The 23,261-nt window shown below is 56.5% G+C and overlaps 1 protein-coding gene across 1 annotated transcript in view; it reads left to right on the top strand.

Moving 5' to 3' along the window:
- The window catches only part of RNFT2 (ring finger protein, transmembrane 2), a 57,781-nt gene extending 35,428 nt beyond the window's left edge, over positions 1-22,353 (top strand). The window contains exons 8-11 of the mRNA XM_056131029.1: positions 12,946-13,095; positions 15,348-15,413; positions 15,920-16,021; positions 22,155-22,353. Of these exons, the coding sequence (XP_055987004.1) occupies positions 12,946-13,095; positions 15,348-15,413; positions 15,920-16,021; positions 22,155-22,289 (453 nt within the window). The 3' untranslated portion in view covers positions 22,290-22,353. The remainder of the gene's footprint in view (positions 1-12,945; positions 13,096-15,347; positions 15,414-15,919; positions 16,022-22,154) is intronic.
- Positions 22,354-23,261: the final 908 nt, after the last annotated feature.

Genomic DNA, 23,261 nt, shown 5'->3' with positions numbered 1-23,261 from the left:
CACACCCCCCTTGGTTTGCATCTCAGTACAAGCCAGCCCTGGCCCAAATATTTACTGAGTATCAAATATTTATCGAACATCCACTGCATCAAGGGGGAACAGTGTATTGGATAAAACGGACAAGGGCCCTGTATTGGGGGAGGGAGGGTCATCATTAAACCTAAACTTTCCCATTGCTCCAAACATAAGGAGCACCAAACAGAATTCCCAGAGGATTCCTTTATGGAAGTGGGAAGTTTTTTTTTCTGTGGCAGCAGTTGCTTTGGGTTGTTTCGCTTCTTGTGGTGCTGGGGAGACAATCTGGGGCCTCACCCCCACAGGCAACTGTGAGGACCCCAGGAATGATCCATGAACTGAAACACGGGGAATCAATTCCGCCTTGCAGCGAAGCGGGAAGCCAACTCCCGACCCCAGCTTTGCCCTTGGTGACTGGGCCCTGATTCCGTGTCTGTCTCTGCACCGCCCCAGCAAATGTCATCTCCCGGCCGTGTCCCTGGAGCTGTGCTAGTGAGCCGTGAGTGATGGCAGACTTGCCACTCGCAACATGGGTGGTTGCCGAGCACCCCGCTTTGCTTGGTGCCCGAGCGAGGGGCCCCAGTGACTGCGGGAGGGGGACGGGAGGGCCGGCCCATTGTCCATTGTCGTCTGCAAGGCTTTGTCCTCTGGAGGCAGGTGGTGTGGCAGAATACACACCACCCACTGGGCTGGGGAAGCAGATCTCCACCAGGCAGCCGGGCTCATCACCTCCCTGAGCGCCCCACGGGAGAGGGAACCTCCCCAGCAGTGCTCCGGAGGCCGGGGGCCCCACCCGAGATTCTCTGCCCACCAGGCGAGGTCAGTGCAAGAGTTTGAGCGCGCAGGGCTGCTGCTGGGGGCCTGCAGTGCCACGCTGGGGCGGTGCCCGGGGCGCTGCACGTGCTGGGAATGCATCCGGAGTGCGTGTGTAGCTCACGGGGTAACTGTCCCCTGGCCCCCAGCGCCTCTTTTCAAACCACAGGGGCTAGTGCTCGGGAGCTCCTCGCGGCCCCGCACTCAGTGCTCCAGGGGATGCCGAGGATGGATGCCAGGCGAGCGTGCTGTTCGTATCTGCGAACCAGTCCATCGTGGGAAGGACTGGGGAATGGAAAGTGTCCTCCAGCCCCGCTGGGCACCCAACGAGGGTGGCCGGTCGCCGCTGACCCTCCTCGGAGCGGACGGGCGCGGGGACCCAGGCTCTGCTCGGAGGGACCCTCGCTCCCCGCTGCCCCTCGCTCCGCCGGGCCTCGGTCCCCTCGTCTGGAGGCGGGGCCGAGACCCCCTTCTCGCCTGGGCGACGTCCCCGCGGGGCGGGTGGCCTGGAGCCTCGGGATCTGAGCCCCGAGGCGGCCGGACCGCGGGGCCACACGCCACCGGCGACCGCGCGCGCGGCCCCGCGGCCCGGGAGCGTCGGGGACGCGCGGGGAGCGTCGGGGACGCGCGGGGAGCGTCGGGAGCGCGCGGCGGGGCTGTCGGGGGCGCGCGCGGCGGGGGGGGGTGCCGGGAGCGGCGGCGGGGGCGCGCGCGGGCCGGGGCCGGGCGCGGGGCTGTGACCTCATCGGCAGGCGCCGTCCCGCGGGGCCATGAGATCATGAGATGCCGGCGCTCGCCGAGCCGCGGGGACAGCCGGCCGCCCGCCGCGGTGATCTCATCGGGGCCCGCGGGAGGAGGAGGAGGAGCAGGAGGAGGACGCGGAGGAGGAGGAGGAGGAGGAGGCCCGCCCCGCCCCGCCGCGGGAGGGGGCGATGGCCGCGGCCGGCCGGTGACGTCACCCCGCAGCGCCCGTTGCCAGGCAACGCGCGGCCGCCGGCCCCAGGCCCCGCCCCGCCCGGCCCCGCCGCGGGTTTCCAGCGTCCTGGAATGAGCTCGCTCGGCTCGTTTCTTTTCTTCTCTCTCTCTCTCTCTCTCTCTCTCTGTTTTTTTGGTGATATTGTATCATTTGCATGCAGTAAAAGAGCTCTAATTATAAAGTAAACAAGCGCGATGCGTCTCCGTCTCTGTGCATATGGATGCGTCCCCGATGTAAAGTACCTATCCCCAGATCCAGACAGAACCAGTAGGAACGAAATTTGGGCCTTTCAGATTCCCTCCCCGCCTCCACCACCAGCACCCCGGGGGTCCTAGGGGGAACAGGTGACCTGGACGCTCATCTTCATCTCCCCGCCCAGGCTGCGTCTGTTCTCGGCGCCCCGTGCCCCTTCGATCAGGACTTCACGTGGCTGTTTCTCTTCTCCCTCCTGCCCGTGTTCCTTTTTCTCGCCCGTGTCTCCTCCTCGCCTCGTGTTCCTCGCTGGTGGCCTTCTATTCTATCCCCAGTGCCCAGTGATGGAGAAGGTGGACACGGGGCCGCCACCCCCCCCCCCAGGTCAGTGTTGCAGCTGTTGTGTTCTGCAGGGCCTGTCACCTGGAGGTCCCCACCCACCCACCCCCTCTGTGCAGTCTGGGCCCCTCACAGACCCGCCCAGCAACCCAGGAAAGCCAGGTGTGTCCTTTCCAGCCCCTTGCACCTGCCGGGCCCTCCCCCATCGGAGCAGGAAGTGTGTGGACCAGTCGCCTGGGGCAACGGGGCACTAACAGTCCAGGGCAAGCAAAGCAAATAAGGACAAACCACCCGCGAGGCCGAGGAGTCCGCGCTTCCAAAGGGACCCCCCCAGGTCCCTGGAGGTGTCTGCTTCTGTTTCCCCATCTTTAGGGGAGCTTCCCGAATTCAGGTCCCTGCACATTCAGGTGCTGCTGGACCCAGTGCTTTCTAGCTTTGCTGCCTGGGACAGACAGGCCCCCTCACCTCTCTGTGCCTCGGTTTCCTCATCCGTAAAATGGAGATGTTGATAGCACTGACCTCAAAGGGGTCACCCTTATAGTGGTACCTGGCCTAGATAAGAGTTAAGTCGGTGTTGTGGTCCTCATAGTCCTCCTCATCCTCATCCTCATCCTCATCACTGCTCCTGGCAAGGAAGAGGAGAGACAGAAAAACAGAACTTTGGAAATACAGACAGACCTTCACTTACACTGTCTGAGCTACTGGATCCAGCTCTTCCTGAGCCCAGGGGCGCCCCCGCCTCCCCAGCTTGGTGACCAGCTACATCTCCTTCGGGTGACCTACTTCAAGTGCACTTCCTGTCACCTACAACCTGGAAGACACTCTGCAGTTGAGTCTTGTACAATAATTCCCAAACAGAGCTTAGACACCCGGGAGGCCAGAGCAAGGAGTCATAGCCCATCACCCAGAAGAGAATGCTGAGATCCAGAGAGGGAGAGCAACTTTCTCAGGAGCACACAGCCAGGATGGGGGCACACCTAGCTCTCGCACTTCAAACTCGACTCTTTTTAACACAGTTTTACATTCTAAATATCTACATACAAAATCAGCTCCATGCTGCCTTCCTGGTCCACTGCCATCCTGTTTAACCAGGCTTAATTCATTGCGTCTGAAAGATATTTTGTACTTGCCAGATTGCTAGCAGAGGCTACAGCTCACACTTACTGAGTACTTACCATGTGGCAGGCACTGAACTCAGTGCTTTGCATGCATTAGCTCATGTCTCCTCCCGACACCCTCAGAAGGTTGGGGTTATCCTTAGCCCCAGATTACCAAGGAGGAAACAGAGGCATGGAGAGATGAGGTAATCCGCTCCTGGTTACTTACTTAGCAGGAGACAGAATTCAAACCTTCGTCATTTTGACTCCAAAGTCCATGTGCTTTACCACTGTACTTGGTCAGAATCCAGGACCTTAACAGCCTGCAAGAGGGAGGACCGGGTCTTAAATCCAGGGTCAGTATCCTTCCTTCCTTCCTTCCTTCCTTCCTTCCTTCCTTCCTTCCTTCCTTCCTTCCCTTTTTTTCTTCCTACCTTCCTACCCTCCTTTCTTCCTTCCTACCCTCCTTCCTATCTTCCTTCCTTTCTTCCTACCTTCCTACCTTCCTCCCAACCTTCCTTCCTTCTCTCGTACCTTCCTTCCTTCTTACCTTCCTTCCTACTTTCCATTCTTCCTTCTTTCCTTCCCCCCACTCTCCTTGCCTCCTTCCTTTCATCCCTCCTCCCTCTCTCCTTTCCAACTCCCTCCCTCCCTTCCTTCTCCGCTTTTGTCTTCCTCACATGCTCAACAGCAATGACTGGACAGCCCCTCACTCCCTGCCTTTTCCTTTTTCCTAGCCTCTTCCTTATATAAACTGAACCCATGGTTCTTAGTTCTTAACTCCTTTGACATCAGACTTCTCTGTAAGTCACACCTGTGAAAATCCTGGCTGTTGAACCACAAAGATATTAGGTCACTCACTCATTCATTCATGCAACAAACTTGACTGTCTACTGGTATTGGTTAGAATGGAATAAATGAATCCTGCCAAGAGCCCTAAGTAGTCGTGACTTTGATTAGAAGAGCTTATTTCTTTCCTTGTCAAGTCCAAAGTCAAGCAGCCCAAGCCTGTTCCTCTTGGCACCTTCTGGTTCGCTCTGAACTAATCCTGGAGTGGAAAGGTACGGGGGTGGGGAGGGGTGCTCTTCCTCATGGTCCAAGATGGATGCTTGAGCACCAGATGTCACATCCAAATTCCAGGCAGCAGCATGGAAGGGGCATGGTGAGGAGAATAAGGCGAAAGAGCCTCTGAAATCATCATCTATCAGGTAGGCACCTGGTGCAAGGAAAGCTGGGAGATGGAGCCACTTATTCAAGATGCCTGTGCATCCAGATGAAAGTGGAAGACTCTAGTGCTTCGGAGGAAGGGGGAAACGCCTTGGCCAAGCTTAGAGGAAAGACTGGACGAGATGTGGCTTATGGTCCTCTTGCAGTTCATAGTCCATCAGAGGACCAGGTAAGAATCATGGTCCAATTTATTGAGCACTTACTCTACGCCCGAGGATTTCCAGGAGTTCCCACACATTACATTTAGACTTAAGACTATCTTTTAATGTGTGAAGAAGTCTTAGAGAGGAAACAGGAGGGAGCTTTCCTCACAGACAGCTGACCCCAATTTGATGCCCGGTACCACATGGTCTCCTGGGCATAGCCAGGTGCAGTGGTAGAGGCCCCCAAGCACCTTGGGGATGTGCTGAATCCCTTGCTGTGGGGATCCCCCCCCACAGCAAGCCCGAGCAGCACCCCAATCCCCAGCTGGGTCGAACTGCTGCCCAGCTGGCTGAGACTCTCCAGGAGGGCCCCCCCACTCCCGCACTGAGCACTGTGCCGAAGAGATTCTATTCCGCACGTGGGCTATCACTAGCCACCTTCCCAATCATGGGAACGAGAACAAGAGAGAATGAGAACTTTTTGCAGCACTTACTCATTTAAGACAAGGATCCACCAGAGAGGGTGACAAAACTGACGTTTTGTTTTGTTTGGGGGCCACACCTGGTGGTGCTCAGAGTTTATGACTGGCAGGGCTCTGAGGACCACATCGGGTGCCAGGGACCACCCCCAGGTCAGCCGCAGGCGTGCCAAGGGCCTTACCCACTGAGGAGGAGGAAGAGAACTTACCGTCTCCCTTACCTTTACTTACATAAAGGACCTTTTAACGAGACACAACTGTGATTTTCTAAATAACTGAGGCGAGGGGCACTTGAAAACATCATCAAGGATGGCTTTCATCTCCGCTCAATAGAAAGAAGGTGCCTGCCCTCTCGTGTCTGCTGCAAATCCCCTGTCGCGTAGCCTTGGAAAAACTCCACACGCTCTTGTTTGGCGGTACAGATCTCAGTTACTATGGAAATGTGTTTTGTTTGTCGCTGAAGTACAGCTGACCTACATTGCGCTCGCTTCAGGTAGAACATACGTACACGCGATCTGCCAGTCCGGGGACGGCTCTCACCTCTGTCCGCAGTCGGTTCTTGGTGCTCGTCCACGGTCACAGTAGGAGTGACTCCCTGGGCAGAGGGCCACAGCCCGGCTGTTTCTCTCTCACTAGGGATCCGCATCTCTTGACACCCCCTTCACCATCCCACCCTCGGGAAGATCATGTTTCCGCCTCCCCTTGCCTCCCTATTGTGTCTTGTCTCCATGTCGGGGGTGGGGGTGTGGGGGGAGTCCCATGCAGCCACGATGGTCATGCACTTGCTTGGTCACACACTGGGGTTCCTCATGGGTGGTCCGGCAGTTGCCTGAGAGCCCCTTTGGCAGGGAGGGGCGAGGTTGGAGATCGCGAACCTGTAGCCTCACGCCTGCAGGTGCTCTAGCCCTGAGCCACACCCCAGTGTATGAAACTAGCTTTGAGTTTACAAACGGCCCAAAAGGGCACTCCGGGTTCCCAGTTTACTGAGCACACTGTGACAAGGGCTAAGGTGAGGTCACTCAGTAACCCTACGCAGTGGGCACTATCCAGGTGGCAAGTCCCCCTGCCTCTCAGAGCAGCCCAGTGGAGGAAGGGCAGGGGAGATGAGGAAGAGAAACACCAGCTTCCCGATGGAGGTGATGGGGATAGGAGGAAGCCTACGGGTGTGTACAGGACCGGTCCAGAGCATTTGGTGAGCAGTTTTGCTTTGACTTGAGGACAGTTGGCAGCCGTGGAGGTTTGGTTTTCTTGGCGGGGTGGGGTTTTATTTGTTTCTTGTTTTTGGCTTTTTGAGTCATACCCACGATGCTCAGGGGTTCTTCCTGACTCTGCACTCAGGAATTACTCCCGGCAGTGCTCGGGGGACCCTATGGGATGGTGAGGATCCAACCCGTGTCGGCTGCGTGCAAGGCAAATGCCCTACTCATTGTACTGTTGCTCCTGCCCCAGACATGGAAGTTTTTTGGTTTTTCGTTTGTTTGTTTTTGCTTTTTGGGTCACTCCTGGCTCTGAACTCAGGAATTATTCCTGGCGGTGCTCAGGGGACCATATGGGATGCTGGAAATCAAACCCGGGTCAGCCGCCTGCAAGGCAAACGCCCTACCTGCTGTGCTATTGCTCCAGCCCCCATGGAGGTTTTATAAACAGGAGCCAGCAATAATTAAGTGTAGTCTCCAGAAAGAACATTCTGGAAGGAGGCTCAGTTATCGCTTCCTCATGACGTGTAGCTGGTTTCCGGGGAGTGGACATCCACCAAGCAGTCTTAGAAAGTTCTGGCCCTGGACCAGGAGATAGCTCAGCCACGAAAGTGCCTGACTTGTGTACGTGTGAGGTTGTGAGTTCAATCCCTGGTGCCACCACATACACCCAGCATCAACCTGGCAGCTCTGCCAAAGCCAGGCACGTGCCAGCACCACCACACTAAAGGGTGTGAGCCTAGTGAGCTCTGTGGCCACGAGTGAGATCCCTGGTGAGGACACATGCCGGAGCCATCGTGCCTCCCGGTCATGCCAACAACACAGAGAGAAGCCAAGAGAAGAGAAAGGATTCTGACAAACATCACTGGAGCCGTCTACATAGCAGCCCCTCCCGGGAGACTTGGCCCGTGGAACAGTCAGCACCCAGGGGAGTCAGGCTGGCTTTGGTCCCTCACTTCAAAAAGAGTTTCCTTGAGCCCGCCGTGAGTAATTGTCTCAGCAGCGAATGTTTAATATTATGGCAGAGATAGTATGCCTCATGTTAAGCTGCTGCTTCTTAAAAAAAAAATATCTTGATTCGTGGGGTTGGAGCCATAGTACAGAGAGGAGGGTGTTTGCCTCGCATGTGGCTGATCCGTGTTCGATCCCCAGCATCCCACATGGCCTCCTGAGCACCAGTAATTCCTGAGTGCAGAGTCAGGAGTAACCCCTGAGCATCGACGGGTGTGACCCACCAAAAAAGCCAAAAAAAAAAATCTAAAAATTGATTTTTTTTTTTTTATTGAAACAGAACAGATGTAAAACCACAGCTTCTGGAAGAACCATTTGTTCTCGCCCGTCTTGTGCTCTCGGCGAACTTGACCTTTGCCTTTCACCAGGTCTTGTGTCCAAGGATATCTCTGCACTCATCCTTGTTGAGGATAATTTGTTCAAGGGATGCTCATGGAGTGCCTTGCGGGTGTGAGGTGAATATAGTTCTAAACTCACTAAAGACTTGACCTTGAGGCTGGAGCGATAGCATAACGGGTAGGGCATTTGCCTTACACGCGGCTGACCCGGGTTCGAATCCCAACATCCCGTATAGTCTCCCAAGCACTGCCAGGAGTAATTCCTGAGTGCACAGCCAGGAGGAACCCCTGTGTATCGCCGGGTGTGACCCAAAAAGGACCTTTTGGCAATTTTCTTCTTTTTTTTTTCCTTTTTGGGTCACACCTGGCGATGCACAGAGGTTACTCCTGGCTCTGCACTCAGGAGTTACTCCTGGCTCAGGGGACCATACGGGATGCTGGGAATCGAACCCGGGTCAGCCGTGTGCAAGGCACACGCCCTACCCGCTGTGCTGTCTCTCCAGCCCCGGCAATTTCCTTCTTGCCCATGGCGGCTGTCACTCTGCAGGGATAGTCAATTCCAGGCACTAGGATGTCTGAGGTGGCATCATCAATGTACTTTGTGATGACCAGTTTGCGTGGGGAGTAGTGTCCATCCTGGAGCAGCACCACCTTCCTGGGGTTCCTGAATTTGCCCTATCTCCATAGCAACCACTCGGGCCTACAACGGGAAGCTATTAAACATCTCCCAGTTGTTACTTGACAGTCTAGAGTGAATTTGCCAAGTGACTTCTGGCGCTCAGCCTGCCCGGGTTCGAAGTCTGTCTCTGCTGCCTCCTGGCTGCGGACGCTTTGCAGTGACTGGACCTGTCCGTGCCTCGGTGGCAGCCGAGGGTGCCTGTCTCCAGGGCTGAGGGCTGAGTGGATTCATCCACAGTGCTTAGAACAGCGCCTGGCAGGTGTCAAGCCCTCGAGGGCTGTGTCCACCCCCCAAACTCTAAGGACCCAGAGGCATGCTGTTTCCCTCAGCACGTGAATGTGAGCTCCGTGCAGGGCCAAGCCCCACTCCGGCTCTGTCTCAGAGACGGCAGCGCCCCAAACTCACAGTCCCTCATTTTAGGAGCTGTGAAGGCATCCAGACTGGGTGGTGGGGCGGGGGAGGGAGGGAGGTGAGGAGAAAGGTAGCAATGAGAGCGGGACAGGATGCCGGTGGGAGTGTCAGGGCAAAGGGGGCACTGTGGATGCTACTCGGGGTCCTTGTCCGGCTGTCCCTCCAGAAAAGGCACCATCTGTGCCAAGACCCAGGGGTAGGGGGGAAGGAATTTACTCTTGCCTCTTCTTAGAACATCGTTATCTCTCTTTGAATACTACCATGCTGGGACTTAGCGCTTCCACAGAGGGATTCCTCGTTTACAGGCGAGGAAACAGAGGCACCGAGATCTTGTGTAGATTCTTCTTTTGGTTGTTGTTGTTGGGGGGGGGGGGGGGTTTACTCCTGGCTCTGCGCTCAGGAATTACCCCTGCGGTGCTGGGGGACCCTATGGGATGCTGGGGATTGAACCTGGGTTGGCCGCATGCAAGGCAGATGCCCTCCCCTCTGTAGTATTGCTCCAGCCCCAGTGCAGATTCTTGTGCAAAGTTGACGCTTAGCAGGTGGCAGGTGCGACCTTGTGGGTGCTGAGCCGGTGAGCATGACAGAGGCTTGGAAGCAGGTGAGGCTGGTCTAAGTATTCGTGTGTCCGGGGCTGGAATCACACTCAGCCTTGCAAGTATAAGTCTGCAAGTTCGATTTCTGGTGCCGCCCACGTGCCTAAGGACCAGCCCGTCGTCCCCGCTGCCCTGAGCATTCCCCCACCCCTTGCTCCCAGAGCTGCATGGGCTTGCTGCACAGCTTCCCGGTGGCCACACTGTGCTGTGCGTGAGCCCAATGCCTGAACGGTGCCACCCCCCGTGAGTGAGGACAAACAGCGAGATGGAGGCAGCGCAGCCCTGGGTGTGCGTGGGGGCCAGGTGAGCGAGCTCGCAGCCCGATGTGCAGGTCGAGGGGAGCGGAGGTGGAGCCACGCAGCCAGGCGCGCGCGGAGAACCCAGACCCCCAACCGCAGGGACAGAGTAATGGGGAGGGGGTCTGCCTCTCAGCCTCGGGCTCTGACTCTCAACAAAGGGGTCTAACTCTCAGAACTGGGGTTCGACTCTCAGCACTGGGGGGTCTGATGCTCAGCACTGGGGGGTCTAACTCTTAACACTGGGGGGTCTAACTCTCGGCACTGAGGTCTGACTCTCAGCACTGGGGTCTAACTCTTAGCACTTCTGTTGCTGCCTCCCCCCCCCCGCACCCCCGAGGATCTCGGCTCCCTCTTTCCCGGGTGGGGGTGGGGTGCGGCCTCCCCACGTGCCCTTCTGCGTCTCAGCACCCCGCTCTGCTTCGCTCCCACTGTGCTCCCCTTGCCTCCTCCTCTTCCCGACTCTCTTTCTCGCCCATCCTCCTGCCAGCCAGGCAGTGGGGAAGGCAGAATAGAACCCGCCCCTTCTGTCTCTCCGGCACCCCCCTCGCCCCCCTCCTCCAAGAATCCAAATCGGGAACTCTCCGTGCCCAAGTCACCCCTTCCCTGCGGCAGGAAGGCCAGACGGCGGCTCCGAGCCGCGTCGTTCCTTGTTCTCTGACACCCCGAGCTTCCCATTTGGGGGGTCGTCAGCGAAGCACATGCTCGGGCAACCTGGCATTATGGAGCTGATTAATTAGAGAGCGAAGGTTTCCCTGGGACATGCCCAGTTTTCCCCGGTGGTGGTTTTTATTTCCTTCTCCGAGTCCCCCCTACCCGTCCCCCCACCCCTACACCCCCGACAGCTAATTGCTACCTTTAGCGAAGATGCCACCACTCTCAGGCTGCCTCTCCTTTCTTCTCGGTGACATCAGTGTGAGTGGAGAGAGGAGATCGCTCTCCCGGCTCCCAGCTCCGCTGCTCCACCACCAGCTCACCCACCACTGGAGGGGACGGAGGCGATGAGCGTGGAGTCCGTGGCCAGATGTGCAGTGACCCTGTGGCAGGCGCTGGGGTATATCCCGTGCCCAAGGTCTCTTCCTGCTTAATAAGGTTCCCAGGCAAGAGGCAGGGTGACTTGTTGTTGTTGTTGTTGGGGGCGGGGAGGAGCAGGGAGGAGACACACCTGGATATGCTTAGGGCTTACTCCTGGCTCTGCATTCAGGACTCGCTCCTGGCAGGGTTCAGGGGATCATGTGGGTGCCAGGATGAAATTCGGGTCAGCTGCATGCCAGGCAAGTGCCCTAGAATCCGCACCATCTCACTGCCCCCACACCCCCCACCACCACCACGAAGGAAACATTTTAGTGGTTTTGAAACATTGTAAGCTGGAAACTCTAGCTTAACTGCTTTATAATCATGATGCCTAAACATAAGTTGAAAACTAAATTGATTTTTGAAACTACTGTGAGATGGACCCGGAGGAAAAGCTCAACAGCTTAGAATACCTGCCGTGGAAGCCTCTGGTGAAGATTGAGACCCCAGTGCTGATAGTTAGACCCCTCAGTGCTGAATTAGACCCCCAGTACCGAGAGTCAGACCCCCAGTGCTAAGAGTCAGACCCCCCAGTGCTGAGAGTTAGACCTCCCGTGCTGGGAGTCAGACCGCAGTGTTGCTCCAAGCCTGTCCTCGCGGCTCCTGCCACTGTGGGTTCACTGGCCTCACTGCCGCCGGCCTTGCTTGTGACACAGCAGCTGGAGGAGTGGAACCCAGTGGGCACCTCCGAAGGCCATTTGAGCCCGTGGCCAGGCGGTGGGAGCCGTGGCGAGCAGCCAGGAGGCCTGCGGCTGAGTGTGTGAGCCCCAGAGAGGCGCACACCTGAAAGGGGAGGCAGCAGGCAGCAGCACCTGGTCATCGTGTCCATGGGCCAGAGCCATCGCACAGCTGGAGGGCACTGGCAAGTCAGCGAGCAGCTGACCCAGCTCCAATTCCCGGCACCATATATGGGCCCTCAAGCCCTCCAGGAGTGGTCCCTGAGCACAGAGCCAGGAGTATGTCCCGAGCACCACCAGGTGTGACCCAACACAAAACAACACCGAAGAAAAGAAATGTGGGGGCCGGAGCAATAGTACAGCGGGCAGGGTGTTTGCCTTGCTCATGGCCAACCCGGGTTCGATTCCCGGCATCCCATAGGGTTCCCTGAGCACTGCCAGGAGTAATTCCTGAGTGCAGAGCCAGGAGTAACCCCTGTGCATTGCCAGGTGTGACGAAAAAAGGAAGGAAGGAAGGAAAGAAGGAAGGAAGGAAGGAAGGAAGGAAGGAAGGAAGGAAGGAAGGAAGGAAGGAAAAGAAATGCAAGCTTGGCCTAGAGCAATGGTCAGAGGGTCACAGAGGAAGTTGGAGGAAAGGGCAAAGGGATGGAATGCACACCTTGCACGCGTGAGGCCCAAGTTGGACCCCCAGGACCACATGCCCTCCACCAGCATTGCCGGGTAGCGTCCCAGTGGTCAGGGAGCACTGCTCCTGCCTGCCCTCTCAATCAGGTGGTTTTCACAGTCACCCTCCAGCCACGCGGAGGAGGTCCTGTTCCAGAGATGAGGACACTGAGGCACATAGCGGCGAGACAGACATCCCCCCGGCCCCGCCCTTTCTCTCACAGCTGTCACCTGCCTCTTTGGATTCAAGGGGTGGGGTCGAGCCGGGAAGAGCATGTCCCCCGATCCCCACTGCTCAGCCTGGCCTGACCTGCCGCCCTGCCCCTGGAGGTGGTCGCCCCATGGCGGGGTCAGCCCTTCGGGGAGGAGGGGGGACCATGCTGCTGGGGTTCTCTGCCCCCACAGTTGACACGGAGCCCTCAAAACCACCGCAGACCCCGGGAGTGCCCCCCACCCCCACCCGCATCGAGTTTCTTTGGGCGGGGGGGGGGGCACTCTGTGTCCTGGGCCAGTGGGCAGGAGGGCTGCGGGCAGGGGCTGTGTCTCCCAGCCACACCACAGGCCCCTTAGAAGTGGCTCTGAGCACTGTCCTGGGCTGATGAATGGCCCGGCCTGGCCTGGAACGTCATTACTGCTCAGCGGGGTGGGGAGAGGGTGGCCCTGTGGGCTCGGCCCTGAGGGTCTTTCCTGCCAACAATAATTGATGTTTCTGTGTGGTTGCAGGGCAAGTTCTACCTGGTCATCGAGGAGCTGAGCCAGCTGTCCCGTTCGCTGGTCCCCATCCAGCTGTGGTACAAATACATCATGGGCGACGAGTCAGCCAACAGCTACTTCCTGGGCGGGGTGCTGATTGTGCTGTACAGCCTCTGCAAGGTGGGGTGACCTGGGGGCCCTGGGTGCACCCGCCTGAGCAGGACGGGGCTCCAGCAGGGCCTGGGGGTTGGGCGGGTGGGCAGGTCTTGGCCTCTTCCTCTTCCTCTTCCTCTTCCCATCTGGTGAGCCACAGCTGGTTGGTTTCCAGGTGTGTGATTCCTCAGGAATGAGTGGCTCCCAGCCCTGTCTGGCTCCAGGGCCTTTCATCACCCCCACAGAGAAGCCCTGTACCCCCTAAGCAGTCACTCCTCATTCCTCCACCCTCTCCTTGTCCCTTTTTTTTAAGGGGGATGTTTCACATCCACCGAGTGCTCGGGGGACCCTGTGTGGTGCCAGGGATCGAGCCTGGGTCTCCTTTTTTCCTCCTTTTTTTTTCTGCCTTTTGTGCTGGAGAGCAAACCCCAAACTTCGTTCCCAGCAGAGACACTAGTCTTTTTTTTGTTTTCCAAATTATTTTCTGCCCTTTGAGGAAAATGAATTCATCATTAGTTTGGAACCATGTAGAACGATAGGGGTACATCTAAAGACCTCTCTCAGTGTCTCGGGCTCACCATGCCACCCCCAAGTTCCAGTGCTGCCCATCCCTCCCAATTCTCGCTCCCTGTTCCTCCTTCCCACCCCCCTTTCCCTCTGATCCCCACCCCACCCCCACCCCCCGCGTATAGTCCCGGAGTCCAGGGGGGGAGCTGGGGACTGACCACCTGTCCCTTTGCTTCAGTGAGTACGGGTCCCCATCTGGCGAGACCGTCCGTGATGGTCCCTCACTCCTCAGCTTACTACACCCACATAAGCACCCACCACTGCCAGGGGTCTTTGAGCTCCTGTGGCCTCAAGTGTTTCTGTCTCTTTCCGAGACCTGAGCATCACGCTCCCGAGTTTCCGCGGCCTTCACCCCTTCCCTGTCAGGGCCCCTCCTTCGCTGCCTTCCCACAGTCCTCCACCAGGCCCCCATCTCGGGCCTGGACAAGGAGGGCAGCGCCAGGGAAGAAACTTCCCCACCACCGCTCGGGTAGATAACAATGCATGCCGCCTCTGGTGACCACAGCCCTCAGCTGCTGCCTCTGAATTTACATTCTAGCCCCTGGACACCTGGAAATGCTCCTCCTTGACCACACGGCAGTGCCCAGAGCCTCTCTGGAATGTTGATACACACCTGCCTATCCCCTAACAAAAATAAATGCTTTCTCTTGAGGCCAGAGCGATAGATAGCACAGTGGAGAGAGCGTTTGCCTTGCATGTGGCTGACCCAGGTTCGATCCCTGGCATCCCATAGGGTCCTCTGAGCAGCGCCAAAAGTAATTCCTGAGTGCAGATCCAGGAGTAACCCCTGAGCATCATCGAATGTGACCCAAAGAAGCCAAAAATTAAAATGCTTCCTCTTCTTATTTATTCTTTTGTTGTTGTTGTTTTGTTGTTGTTGTTTTGGGGCCACACCTTGCAGAGGTCAGGACTTCCTCCTGGCTCTGTACTCAGGAATCAGTCCTGGCAGGACTTGGGGTCCACATGGGGGGCTGGGGATTGGGATCATGTGAGGCAGGTGCCCTGCCCGCTGTGCTGTCTCTCCAAACCCCCACTTCCCTGTTTGCGTCTCTGTTTCTGGCTTTCGAGAGTCCAAGGGGAACACGTGTGTCTTCTCTTCCATTCTCACACTCAGCAGGTCTAGCCTAGCAACCATGCCGTGCCTCTCCCCACCCTCCTCCTTTTCCTCCTCCTCCTCCTCCTCCTCCTTCTCTCCCACATCTGGGTGGTTCACTGAGGCTACTCCCAGCTCCGGGTTCAAGAGTTGCTCCTGGCAGTGCTTGAGGGACCATAGTGCCCGGGATGGGACTTGGGCCTTGTGTGTGCAGGGCATGGGTCCAGCTCTCTGAACTCTCTTTGCCTTTGCTTCTGATTGGGGCTGGCAGTGACTGTCCAGAGTGCTGGGTGCACATTGGATCCTGAGCCCTGACTGGGCTCAGAAGAAGAGTCTTGGGATCCATTAGCAATGCCTACCTTGGCGTGAGAAGGGGAAGAGTGCTGGGATTGATTGGTGTTGCCTGGCCTGGCCTGGGAAATGGGGGAATACCCCCTCTGCATACTGAATACAGACTGTCCTAGCTGGGGCAGGAGAGGGAGTTAATGATCCCAGGCAGCAAGAGACAACCCATGGGAAAGAGAAATTTAAAATATCCTATGAAAGTGTTCCAATGAAGTCGGTTTGGGGGTGGACAGTCCTTGGATCCTTGTCACACATCGCCCTCCTCTTCTTCTAGTCCTTCGACATATGCGGCCGTGTGGGCGGAGTGAGGAAAGCCCTGAAACTTCTCTGCACCCCTCAGGTGAGTCAGCTTCCGAGGATCCTGACCGGTGAAGTCAGAGGAAGCAGAAGCAGACACAAACCCGAGGGCATCACCCGGCGGGGGCCCATGGATACACTTCCCGCCTCTGTTCCCTCAGTTGGGGTCCCAGACACGCACACACTCTGGGCTGGTGCCCACACAGTGAGTGCTGGTGCAGGCCAGCTGTTGCTTTCTCTGGCTTTCAGCCTTGCCAGGGTGCTCTCTGAGTCTCTCTTCAGAGTGCTGGTCGTGTTGGCCAGGGTCATGCCCTTTCGTAGTGGCACCTGCTCCCCCCGGGCTGTAGTACAGCTGAAAACCGGGGTGATGCTGGGAATCTCAGAGCTGCCAGGCACAGAGGGGTGATGGGGCAGGAGCAACCATACTGGCACCGCGCTCAGACTTAGGACCTCATGCTCACCAGACAGGTGCTTTCCCCTGAGCCATCAGCCCCCGCATGGTCCCCACCAACCCCAGCTCTGCATGTCTGTCTTCCCGCCCTAAAACAGAACTACGGAGTGCGAGCCACCGGGCAGCAGTGCACAGAAGCCGGCGACATCTGTGCCATCTGCCAGGCGGAGTTCAGGGACCCTCTGATCCTGATGTGCCAGGTGAGCAGGGCAAGGCAGACCTAGGGAGCTTGAATCTGGGGGTACTGCAGGGTGAGACCCTGAGCCCAGGTTGTGGGACTGTCCCAGGACCGGACCCGGGGCTCCGAGATGTGCTTTGGAGCAGTTTGGCTGGAGTTAGCCGCGTCGAAGCTCGGCTGCGGGTGGCCTCCAGCAAGTGACCCCACCATTCTAATGGTGCTGTTGGTTAAAGGAGAAAATGAAGGATTCAGTGGGGTTCAGTGCCAGGATACCGCCAGGACAAGTCTCAGCTGCACTCTGGACCCTGGGTGGGCCACGACATCTCTCAGAGTCTTTTTTTTTTTTTTTTTGGCTTTTGCTTTCTGGGTCACACCCAGTGATGCTCAGGGATTACTCCTGGCTCTGCACTCAGGAGCCAGGTGGTGCTTGGGGGACCATATGAGATACTGGGGGTCGAACCCAGGTTGGCCACATGCAAAGCAAATGCCTTCCCCACTGTACTATCCCCCCAGCCCTCTCTTTTTTTTTCTCACTATAAAGTGGGCATCATTGGGCTGGGAAGAATTCTAAGGGCTGAGCACAGGCCTTACAGGTGCAAGGCCCCCAGTTTGATCCCCAGGACCCTATTACTTGGTCCCCACCCCCAAAATAGCACTGCTGGGGTCAGAGTGATAGAACGACAAATGAGGACTGAGGTGCTGGTCTGGTACACTGAACCCAGGTTCGAGTCCAGCCCTCACCAATGGTCTCCTGAGCCCCATCAGAAGTGATCCCCTGGGCACAGAACTAGCAATAAGCCCCGAGTATAGCCAGGTGTGCCCCCCCAAAAAAATTAAATAAAAAATAAAATAGAAAGAAAGCACTGCCAGACCTGAGCAGCACCAAAGCACCAGACCCACGCAGTACTGCTGGGAGCAGTGCCTTGACTCCTGAGCACTGCTGTGGAGCCCTGAGCATGGGCCGGAGCAAGAGTACAGCAGGGAGGGTGCTTGCCTTGCACACGGCCAACCGGTTCAATCCCCTGTATCCCATGTGGTCCCCCAAGCCCTACCAGGAGTGACCCCCGAGTGCAGAACCTGGAGTAAGCCCTGAGCACCACCGGGTGTACAGAACCCAGAATAATCCCAATCATGAGTTTCTCTGCTGTTTCCTGGGAGCTCTCCGCTCGCCTCACTCCCCCTAACAGTTGGCGTCTGTCAGCAGCAGCCTCGTCCGTCACCTTCGGTTTTTTATCCACAGTTGGCATCACCAGCCCGTAGCACACAGGACTGGTGGGTGCGTCTCAGGCCCTCGGTGTGTCCCTCCTCCTCCTGCTCTCTCTTGCCCTGACCCGGGGGGCTGAGACGTCAGTTCAGCACTGAGTCTGAAGCCCAGGGTCCCCTCACACACAGCGGGACAGCAGGAAGGCCCAGGGCACACAGACCTCATGCCCTCCTCTCGAGCCTGTGCTCTCTCCACGCCCATAAATGTCGATGAAACAAGGCGGGCCGTGGTGCGGGCCACGTGGGATAGATTCCTGCACTGTCCCCAGGGGCCGGGGGACCGGGAGGGGGCAAAGAGATGCAGTTTAGAAGGATTTTTAGAAGGAGGCAGAACCTGTAGACTGGAAGTAATGAAGGGCTTATGGATCCCCGCCTCCACCTTCTGGGGGTGTAGGATGGGGTGGGGGGGATGGTGTCCTTTGGGGGTACCTGCAGATCTTTTGGTTTGTGCTGTTTGGGGATTTTAGGAGACTGGGGGTTGTTTCATTTTGCTCTTGTTTTTGGTTTGGTTTAGGGGTGACGCCCAGGGGTGCTCAGGGATCACTCCTGGCGGTGTGTGGGGGTTCAGATGAGCTGGGGTTCTAACTGCGGTCAGCTGTACAAGCATGTTCCCTGCAGTGCTATCCAGCCCAAGACTTATTTTTAGTTTGTTGTTTTGTTAGGGAGGGGGTCTTCCTTGGAGGTGCCTGGCGAACCCTGGGGGGCTGGGACAGGAACCCAGGGTTCCCACATGCAAAGTTTGTGCTCCAGCCCAGAGACTCAGCTCCCTGGCCTCCTGTTTTATTTATTTTTCACTTTTCAGTTTTCGGGCTACATCCAGCAGTGCTCCAGGCTCATCCCTGGCTCTATGCCCAAGAATCTCGCCCGGAGGGGTTCGAGGGACCAAGGAAAATGCCTACTCACTGTACTCTCTCTCTTGCCCTTTGTCTGTTTTTAAAAGGAGAATGTCACTGTCTGATCCAAAACTCCAAAAGGAAACTATATGAATTGTAGCATGTAAGGGCAGTGTGGGACAAGGGCTGGTCCCCGGATGAGAGAAGGTGTCACCCCAGGTAGGAAGATGCGTTTGAGGCCATCCGCACAAGATCTGGATTTTGAATTCCTCAGAATGGATGAATTCCTCAGTCTCTTAGTTTGACAGATGGCCACTGTGATGCCAGCTGATCATTTCAGGGGGAAAACCAGCGACCCATGAATACCTTCCAAGAGAGGGTCAGGTGGGAGACTCTGGATATCGGGAACTTGGGAAGAAGACAGGAAAATTTCTGAGGAAATTTCAGGGTGATTTGGGGGAAAATTTAGCAGGAGGAGGCACTCTTCACTCTCTTTCCCGCATTTTTATAAGCTTGATGTTATTTGGGAATAAAAGATTTACTTAAAAAGGTTTTGCAGGGACAGAGTAATAGTACCGTGGGTAGGGCACTTGCCTGGCCTGCAGCTGACCCAGATTTGAGCCCCGGCACCCCATATTGTCCCCCAAGTCCTGCCAGGTGTGATGCCTGAACACAGCCAGGGGTTAGTACTGCTGGGTTTGGTCCAAAAACAAACAAAAAAGATTTTAGGACCAGAGAGATAGTGCAGGGTTAGGCATTTATCCTCACACATAACTGACCCAATTCTATCCACACCACCACATGGTCGCCCAAGCATTGCCAGGAGTAACCCCTGAGCACAGAGCTGGAAGTAGTAGCCCTGAGTGCTGCTCAGTATGGCCCAAATCCCCTACGATCCTAGAGGGAAGTGGTGAAGGGGCTCCCGCCTGTCTTCAGCACCCCCGGCTCCCACTGTCCTCACAGGGAACCCTTGTTGCCAGCCTCCTCGATGCATTTCCAGAGACGCCTTATAGAAATTAGACATCCATATATGTGGATGTATGCGTGTATATATAGGAACAGACATATGGTTTTCAACAACACGTAAGCTGAGACATATCCAGCCCAAGATGCATTTGCCTCTTTCCTTTTTGAAATTCTGTCTGAAGACATTGTCCTAATTTGCTAAGCCTCCCCCTTTCGTGGGCAGGCCCCCAGCCCTTCACTCTTCTCTGCCTCCTGGGCATTTAGTAGCTCTTCCTGCAAAGAGGAGGATGGCTGTCATCAGAGAGCAGGCCGGACACCTGGGCAGTGCCTACCTGGGCAGGGTGCATGGCTGAAATGAGCTCATTCGGGCGAGGCCTTGGGGACTGCTCAGCATTGTTTGGGTTCAGCAAGGAGCAGGCTTGTTGGCTGTCACACGCGTGCGCACTATTAAGGGGACAGAGTCCTCGTGGCGGAGTCACTAGGTTGGAGGGTACATTGGCAGGCATTGCTAGATTGGGTTCCCTGAAGGGTGTATCCACTCCAGGGAGGGCAGAGCCCAGGGACCTCCTGTCCCCTCCCCGCCCCAACAGTGTGATGAGGCATTTTGGAGCCGTGCTAATCTGACAGGTGACAAACGCGCTCTCAGTACAGTCCTGATTTGCATTTTCCTAATTATGAGCGCAATTGAGCATCATTTCGTATGCTTCGGAGCCATCTGTATTTCCTTCTCAGGAGCAGTGCTTACTTGAACATGATGTCAAGGTGAAAGTCTTGCTTCTTCCTTTCCGGAAATCTTGCCAAGCCTTAGTCTGTTTCTCTCTCATTCTTCCCATTTCACTCTGTCTTCCCAGATTTGGGTTAGTGTTCTTGGGAAGGGTTGGACAAGACACAGTTATCTCAGATGCAGAAGCCAAGGGCATATCCCGTGGTGGGTAAATCTCAACATTCATCTACCCATTCATGAGGCCCAACATTCATCCTTTCCATCCAACGCCCATCCATCCATCCATCCATGATATCCTGCATCCATACAATATTCTTTCATTATATCCAACATCCATCCATCCAAGAGCAATATCATATATCAATTCATGATTTTTTTTTTGCTTTTGGGTCACACCTGGAGATGCACAGGAATTACTCCTGGCAGTGCTTAGGGAACTATATGGGATGCTGGGAATCGAACTTGGATTGGCCACGTGCAAGGCAAACACCCTACCTGCTGTGCTATCACTCCAGCCCCAGTTCATGATATTCTGTATCTGTCCAATATCTATCCATTCATGATACCCAGCATTCATCCAGTCTCCATCATCCATCCATAATACCTTGCATCTGTATGATATCCATCAATCCATTCATCATATTTGACATCATCCATCCAATAGCCATCTATCCATCTATGATATTATATATCTGCCCAGTATCCATTCACGATACCCAGCACTCATCCATCCAGTATCCATCTATCCATAATACCTTGCATCCATATGATATCCATCAATCCATTCATCATACTCAACATTCATCCATCCAGTAGCCATCTATCCATCCATGATATTCTACATTTAGATATAGATCTATCCATCCTTGATACTCATTACCTTGAATAGATATATCCATCCATTCATGGTACCAACATTCATCCACTCAGTATCCATTTATCCATCCATGATATCCTGCATTCATCCAATATCTGTCTCTCCATGCATCCTGTCCAACATCCATCCGTCCAGTCCCATCCATCCATCCTTGATATCCACAATCCATGAATCCAGTATCCATCTGTCCATCCCTGATACCCAGTATCCATCCAACTCACACCTGCTCCTATTCCCTGCATGGATTCAGGGCCTGGGAAGCAGAGCTTGAGTCGGGGTCCATGATTCTGCTCTGATCTGCATGCCAGGACCCCTGCCCTAAAAAAGGGATCTTGGTGTCACTCCTGCAGCAGTGCAGATGACCAAGGAAAGGCTGACTGAACACAGGTCCCCATACTGGGCTGACTGAAAGGCAGCTTGCCCAGGAGAAGTCAGCAGCCAGTGAGTGGGAACCAAACCTCACTCTGTTTCTTGGTCATTCATTACGTCTGAGTGCTGATGATAAATGAAAGAAAGATGCAAGGGTGCAGTGGATCCTGTTCATCTTGTCTCTGGCTTCCTTAGCAGGTGCTTTGTTACCAGCCTTTGCTGATTCCTTCCTCACAGACACTCTAACGTGCAGAGGAGAGGGGCACAGGGAGTCTTCTGAGGCCCATCCAGGCCAATGGACACTTGCCTGAGTCATCCAGCATGTGCTTGATGGTTCTTGCCTCCAGGCTTTTTCTTCTTTTGATGGGGGCCACACCCATGGCAGGGGCCATCCCTGGAACCAGCCTGATGTTCCAGAGCTCGGAACTGGTGCTGGCCTGCTCAGGACCTGGTCTAGACCTTGGTGGCCACCCCAGTCCCCAGGGCATCATGGTACCCAGCAAACCAGGTGCAGGTCCCGCCTCTGCTCCCAGCCCTGCCTGGCTCTGCCTCATCTCTGGAGCAACGCCAGAGTCGCTGAGCGCAGCCTGGGGAGAGCAGGCCTGCAGGAGTTGCGTCTCAGTGCCCCCACCCCAGCACCTTGGAGTGAGGCTGAAGAACACGCAGGGGAACCCTCCCGAGGGCCTGTGCCTTCTGCCCACATCCCATCCCCCCAGCTCAGCGCTCAGCCACTCGTGTGCCAGGGCACCTCCGCCCTTGGGGTTGCCAAGGATGCGTCCCTCTGTCACCGGCGCTCAGGGCCTCTTCCCCCTCTGCCAAGTTTTATCCAGCTCTGCAGGCCACCTCGTGTGACCTCATTTGGCCAGCTGTCCTCCACCCCACCCCCCACCCCCACACTCTCAGAAGCATGGGTCTGGAAAGTGCAGGAGCCTGGGGGCTTGTCCAATGCCCAGGCTGGTGCAATGCGGTCAGGCACGGGGGCGGGGGGGATGGGATTCTGGCGCCCCCAGGCCGGGCCTCATCAGTCCAGCCGGTCATGAAGGGTCTCTCCCAGGCGCGGGCGGGGGCCCGGGGTGGGAAGGCGGCAGGGTCAGGCGGGCCCCGTTGCTGTCTCCCGTTGCAGCACGTGTTCTGCGAGGAGTGCCTGTGTCTGTGGCTGGACCGGGAGCGCACCTGCCCGCTGTGCCGCTCGGTGGCCGTGGACACGCTGCGCTGCTGGAAGGACGGAGCCACATCTGCGCACTTCCAGGTGTACTAGGCGAGGGGGCCCAGCCGACTCCTCGGACCAGGCCTGGATCCGCCCCGCCCCTTCATCTATACGCCCCGCCCCATCCCCACGCCCCGCCTCCTCTTCTACGCCCCGCCCCCTCCGCGCCACGCCCTCTTCTCTATGCCCCACCCCTTATTCTAAGCCCCGCCCTCTCTCCTTTCCGCCTTGCCCCCTTCCTTGTTTCTGCCCCCTTCCTCGTTTCCGGGCTGCAGTGTATCCCCTTCCCTAACCCAGACTCAGTTTCCCTTTCGGGGGAGTCTATTAGATAATGAAGAGGCCCCCCAACCCCCATTTTTCTATTGTCACTCCCCATAGCCGAATTCCTGGGGCTTCAAAATGGGAGGGGCCCAGGGGGCACGCCCCCCATTAGTCTGCAGGAGAAGGAGCGTCCAGGTGCCGGTGGAGGGACCCCCTCCTCCCGGCTGCAGTAAGGTAAGCACCCCCGGCCCCCATAAACGGCTTCCTGTATGTTCTCCACTCTCCTCCTTCCACTGTGCAGAGAGGGAAACTGAGGCCTGGAGCTCCCAGGGCCTCCTGACTCAGTTGCTGGCCGAATTTCCAGCCCTCAGCTCAAGACCTCAGGGTGCAGTGGGGTTTTCACAGCACTGTTCTGAGCCGAACATGTTTGTGGAGGGCCGCACTGAGGCGGAGGGTCAGCCCTGGTTCCTGGACTCTGCCGGTTGTCCGTGGACACTCTGCTTCGTAATGCCCCTTCCCGAGTTCTCCGGCCATGCCCAGGGCCAGTTAGGTGGCAAGAACTTGCCTCGTGGCCCAGCTGTGGATGCCACAGGGGCCCCACGGCCAGACCCTGTCTTCTATTGCTTGGAGTCTTCTCTCCCTCATCGAAGTCTTATGCTTGTCAGCAGCTCCCACGGCTGCTGCCTTCCCCTCACCCCTGCACCCTAGGTGCCCTCACAGAAGAGGGACCATCTGGGTTATGGATTTTTTCCCACGGCCCTG

Source organism: Sorex fumeus, unplaced genomic scaffold (genome assembly GCF_029834395.1).
Source record: "Sorex fumeus unplaced genomic scaffold, SorFum_2.1 ptg000083l, whole genome shotgun sequence".
Taxonomy (NCBI): domain Eukaryota; kingdom Metazoa; phylum Chordata; class Mammalia; order Eulipotyphla; family Soricidae; genus Sorex; species Sorex fumeus.
The sequence above is the reverse complement of the archived record's forward strand: the minus strand, read 5'-3'. Positions and strand labels throughout refer to the sequence as shown.